This window comes from Strix aluco, chromosome 25, assembly GCF_031877795.1.
Source record: "Strix aluco isolate bStrAlu1 chromosome 25, bStrAlu1.hap1, whole genome shotgun sequence".
NCBI lineage: Eukaryota > Metazoa > Chordata > Aves > Strigiformes > Strigidae > Strix > Strix aluco.
In genome coordinates, this window is record NC_133955.1 from 6,532,972 (window position 1) to 6,537,713 (window position 4,742).

At 59.4% G+C, this 4,742-nt stretch overlaps 1 protein-coding gene across 2 annotated transcripts; it reads right to left on the reverse strand.

Moving 5' to 3' along the window:
- Positions 1–267: 267 nt before the first annotated feature.
- Positions 268–4,016, reverse strand: CTSE (cathepsin E). Of its 2 annotated transcripts, none has more exons than XM_074850080.1 (8): positions 3,951–4,016; positions 3,097–3,214; positions 2,035–2,153; positions 1,743–1,942; positions 1,353–1,475; positions 1,118–1,259; positions 911–1,009; positions 268–693 (listed from the first exon to the last, which is right to left on the reverse strand). In XM_074850080.1, the coding sequence occupies exons 2-8, from the start codon at positions 3,212–3,214 to the stop codon at positions 532–534; spliced, it is 963 nt and encodes a 320-aa protein (XP_074706181.1). In that variant the 5' UTR covers positions 3,951–4,016; the 3' UTR covers positions 268–531. The 2 variants fall into 2 exon arrangements, with proteins under 2 accessions (XP_074706181.1, XP_074706180.1); XM_074850079.1 differs by having other exon boundaries at positions 268–696; positions 3,951–4,015.
- Between the last annotated feature and the right edge of the window lie 726 nt (positions 4,017–4,742).

Below are 4,742 nucleotides of genomic sequence, written 5' to 3' on the forward strand. Positions count from 1 at the left end.
CCTCATCTGCCCATGTGGAAATCCCAGCTAAGGACCACGGAGGCTGACCTTTCAGATCCAGCATCTCCTGCACCATCAAGGCTCCCCCAAGAGTGGGGAAACTCCGGTAACACCGGTCATGCAGCCCCGGCCGTGCCCCGGCTGCACGGATGCTTTAGCTCACTGGGGAGGAGGGCAAGGTCCGGGCAAGGAGGATTTAACACCCCTGTGAAACCCAGCTGGGATCTGCAGGATTGGTTTTGTGCTAATCAACACGAGCATGGCAGGTTTTGTTTTATTAAATGTTTTATTGACCCGTATTTAAAAAATGAGAATCTGCGAAGCAGATCACAGAGCTGCTCAAGACATTTTTACATTCATTATGAAATGGTTTCCTGGCACAGACCAAACTTCTGCCAGGCTCTTCAGCCACGGTCCCCGGGTGTCTTCATCACCTCCAGGGACACTGTGCAGCGGTGAAAGCCCCTGCCCTGCCCGAGGGCAGCAGCCCCGTGGCTCGATTCCCCTCCTGCCCCACAGGATGCCACAGCCCTAAGGGACAGCAGGGGCCAACCCCACCCTGTTATTGCCACGGTCGAAGACGGAGTAAAACTGACGGATGAAAACGTCGCCCAAAATCCAGAGGGGTCCGGCGGGAGGGGGGATGTCCATCCCCTGGAAGCCGCTGGTGCAAAAGGCCATGCCATCGCTGTACTCCTGGGGGGGGGACAAGTGCAAAGCTGGGGATGGAGCCAAGAGCCTCGTGCACGTGGAAGCATGCAGGAATGGTGACGGCAGGTTTCGTGCACGAAGCAGCGGGGCTTGTCACCCGCTGGGACTCCTGGCTCAGCTCCAGGGGTGGCTCTGGGCCACCTTTGTCTCTGGAGCCATTGGGAATTGGGGGGGTTTGCCAGTGGAGCTGGAGCCGTACCATGAGGGTGTAGGCCTGGGCGCTGAGCGTGTAGGGGAGCCCGTTGATAGTGAAGGTCACATCAGGCATCACGTTGAGGTTGCTGCACTCCACGGCGTACTGCGAAACAGCCGGGCAGCTCAGTGGTGCTGCTCCACGGGAGGTCCCTCCCGGCGGGCTGGGGGGTCCCAGGGCTTTGCCCCCTCCTCTCCCCACCCTCGCTCTCACCTCTCCATCCACAGGTGTGGCACCAATATAGCTCTGCAATTGTTTGATATCCTTGGTGGGACCTGTGATGAGCGACGTCCCGGTGTCCACGATGGCCTGGCAGCCGTTCACACAGAAAGTCACTGTCCCACCCAGCTGGATGCTGGAGGAGGAGGAAAGAGAGAAGGACCAGGAGGGACTTGTCCTGCTACCCTGCCCCAGCCCAACGCTTCCCTCCCTGCCCAGCACCACTCACTTGTCCAGCTGGATCTGCCAGTACCCTTGCTGGGTGACTGGCACCCAGTTCAGGGTCCCTGTGAAGCGAGAGGGGTCAAAGCCACCAAAGAGCAGCTCTCCTCCCAGGGAGGACTCGGGGTTCCTGGAGGGAGGAGGGGATGTGAAGGATTTCCTCTCTTTTACTTTGCACATTGCATTTTAAACGGGGGGATTTATACCCACTCACTTCCCACAAATGCTTACGGTCATTTGCTGTATTCCTGTAAGATCTGAGCTCTTGTGAAACTTGGCGTGGTACCAAAAAACCCTTTACTATCTCAGTAAAACATACTTATTTTAGCAGCCCCCCCCGCCCTTAAAAGCAATGCCAGAGTCTAAGCAAAAGCCCAGAGCAAAGCCGTGTCCATACGTGCTCAGGTAGACGGAGAACATGGGCAGCTCCACCAGATTTTGTGCCATCATGTTGTCAAAGACGGGGGTGACCCCGTCCACAGCCAGCGAGGGGTAAGCCAGCCCCAGGATCCCATCGAACTCGGCGTCCAGGAAGGCTTTTCCCGGCTCGCTGACGCTCTCTGCAAACTGCTGGTTGCTCACGGTGAGGCCTTCGACCTGCGGGGAGGAGGAGGCTCCATGGTGGTGCTGAGTCTGTAGGCACGTCCCAGGCACGTTGTCCAGAGCAGGAAAAGCCAAAGATGACTCACGACTACTTGGTCAGATCCAATGACCCCAGTCAAACTGCCGGTCCCATACTGGATGGAGAAGGGGGTCCCTATCGCCTGGTACGTGCTGGACTGGGATGGCTGAAACTTGGTGTGCTCAGCTGGGGAAGGAGATGGGAGCTGTCAGCAGAAATGATATTTATCTGTGTGGCCACAGATGTCAGGAGCCCCCGCCACGGCCCGCGGCAGCGACCGGCCTTGGAGCAAACCAATGGGGCGATGTGGCATCGCCGAACCACCTGTGTCACGGGCATGCTGCTGGGGAAAGGACAGCTCATGAGGCAGCGGGCCATGATGGCATTCTGAGCAGGGATAAAACTTACCCCGTTTCAATCTGCCTCAAAGATGTGAGGTTGGCTAAGGGGAGCGGAATTAGCTTGTGCAATATTTTTATGAGACCTGAAGATCAACACTGCTGTTCCTGTTTTACAGACAGAAGCAGCCCCACGGGCACTGCTGTGTTTTCCCCAACCCGCCTTCGGCTCTGTTGGAAGCACCCGAAGAGCCTGGAGGCTGCTCAGAGATGCTCTGTGTCCCGGGACAGCAGGGCTGGACTTGCCAGGTCTGGCTCATCGCTGACAGCCTGAACAAGCCCAGTGCTTGTCACCCGCCAAGCCCCTGGGCAGGCAGCCCGGAGCCATGCCGTGCTCTCTGTGCCCGCCTTGTTCCTGCCACCCAGCCCCTTGCTGACAAGCTATATTATGTGCTATCATCTTTGCTTGTTTGTTTAAAGGCTCTCCCACAAGAATGGCCTAAAGAGCATGTCCGATATCTCCCGCAGGCTGATGGTGCTGGGTGCTGGTGGTGTGATCGCCGCCTGCGCCTGAGCAAACAAACCCGCTGAGGTTCCCCCCGCTCCCCCCCCACCCCGATTTCTGCTATCTGTGTGCCTCAGAGGGCTCAGCTGGGTGGGGAGGTCCCCCCGAGGTTGCTGGGCTGTGTGCTTGTGGCCCCACAGCCTCTCTGGGCCACCCTAGGGGTGTCACCCGGGGTCCCACACAGCCGGCTTGGCACGGGACAGTTGGTCGGGGAGCCCCTACTCACCGCAGGCTTTGCTGACGCAGTAGGCGGACGGCACCCAGAGGTTGGAGGAGCCCGTGTCGAATATCACAGTGAAGTTCTGAGGAGGGGTCCCGATGGAGATCTGCCCGAAATACTCCATCTAGCAAAGAGCGGAGCCGTGAGCTGCCGGCATGCTGAGAAATCCTGGCAAAGGGGAGCCTGTGCCTGGGTGTCTGCAGAGGGGTTGGGTGTGGGGATGCCTGGCACTGGGTCAGCGTTTGATCTGTCATGGCCACATCGTGCCAGGTGAAATAAAGGAGCCAAATATTTAAGGAACAACAAGGCAAGCTGAGAACAAAAGGCAAGACAGATGGCATGGGCACCATCCTCTTCCTGCTGGGTTCAGCGGGAAGGTCGGGCCCCGAGGGGACCCTCATCACTGGGATGTGGCACTGGCAGTGGCTCTGGGGACAGGACCCTCACACTGTGGGGAATGGGAAGAGCCTGGGGAACACCTGCCACCCCCAGCTCTGGGTCCTTCATGGTGGGGTCTTCTCTGATGCGTGTGATACGTGTTTTGGAGGAAATCTGTCTGCCGGCCACGTGCCCAAGAGCACTGCGGGCTCGGGGAGCGCAACGGGCAGGGAGAGGGCTGGCAGCGCCTGCTGTGAATGTGCTCCCTTGTCCCCTCTCATCATCACATTCCTGGGAACAAAGGACCAGGCAGGAGCAGGCAGGCAGCAAGCCCTGGCACGCTGGGGCACGGGCTCCGTTGGCCGGTGTGGGCTTTATGGGAAGCATTTGGGCATTGGGGACCACTCATGCAAACTAATGTGTTTTGGGGTGTCTGTGGCACACTGCTGGGACTCAGCACCCCTCAGTGCCACCATGCTTACGTCCAGGTAGTTGATGAGGGGCTCGTTGGCCTCCGTGAAGGTGGCGCAGTCCTCGCTGTACTGGACCATGTCGAGCCCGTGGGCTTTCCAGAAGTGGGAGAGTTGCCCACGGTCCCGCAGCAACTTCCGCAGGGAGCGGTGCCGCACCAGGGTCACCCTGGGGGAACAAGGGTCCTGGTCACTTGCCTGGGATGTTGCTGATGTCCCACAGCCCCCATCTCCACCCTGAGGGTCCCAGCACTGCCGGGATGCAGGGCCAGAGCTTGTTTCCCCTCATCCCCCACTGCAACACTTTCCAGCCGAGGCACAGCAAAATGGGGGGACTCAATCTGTTTTAGGAGAGAGCAAATCAAGGGTGAAGCTGGCGGGAGCTCAGGCACGCCCCAACACAGGCCTGCTCGTGGTGATGGGATGGGCAGGAGCTCAACGTGACTGATGGAAAAGGACCTTCAGGTGGGAGACGGGACCAGGGCCAAGGTGAATTCATGTTTTCTGCCCCATCTGCTTGCCCAGGCCTCGGCTGCGGCCGGCAGCTCATCCTGCAGCCCTCGGTGAAGTGCTGGGCTCTGCCCAGAGCGATGGACATGGCCACGGAGCTGATGGACCGATGGGAGCAAACCAGCAAAGCCACCACGTGGTCCCCGCACACTTGTGTCCGTCCCGGGGAGCTCAGCTCTGCCCGGTCACCACGGCCGTGCTCAGCGCTGGCAGGACCCCGGGAGCGAAGCCCGTCTGAGAGCCCAGGGCGCACCCTGGGGACCCCCTTACCTTTTCAAGCTGCTGGCCAGGGAG

Coding starts and splice junctions, on each gene's coding strand:
- CTSE (XM_074850079.1), bottom strand. CDS start 3,214: ATGGAGTATTTCGGGCAGATCTCCATCGGGACCCCTCCTCAGAACTTC. Junction 1,260..1,352: donor TGGCAGATCCAGCTGGACAA/GTGAGTGGTGCT, acceptor CTCCTCCTCCAG/CATCCAGCTGGGTGGGACAG. Junction 1,010..1,117: donor CCACACCTGTGGATGGAGAG/GTGAGAGCGAGG, acceptor GCTGTTTCGCAG/TACGCCGTGGAGTGCAGCAA.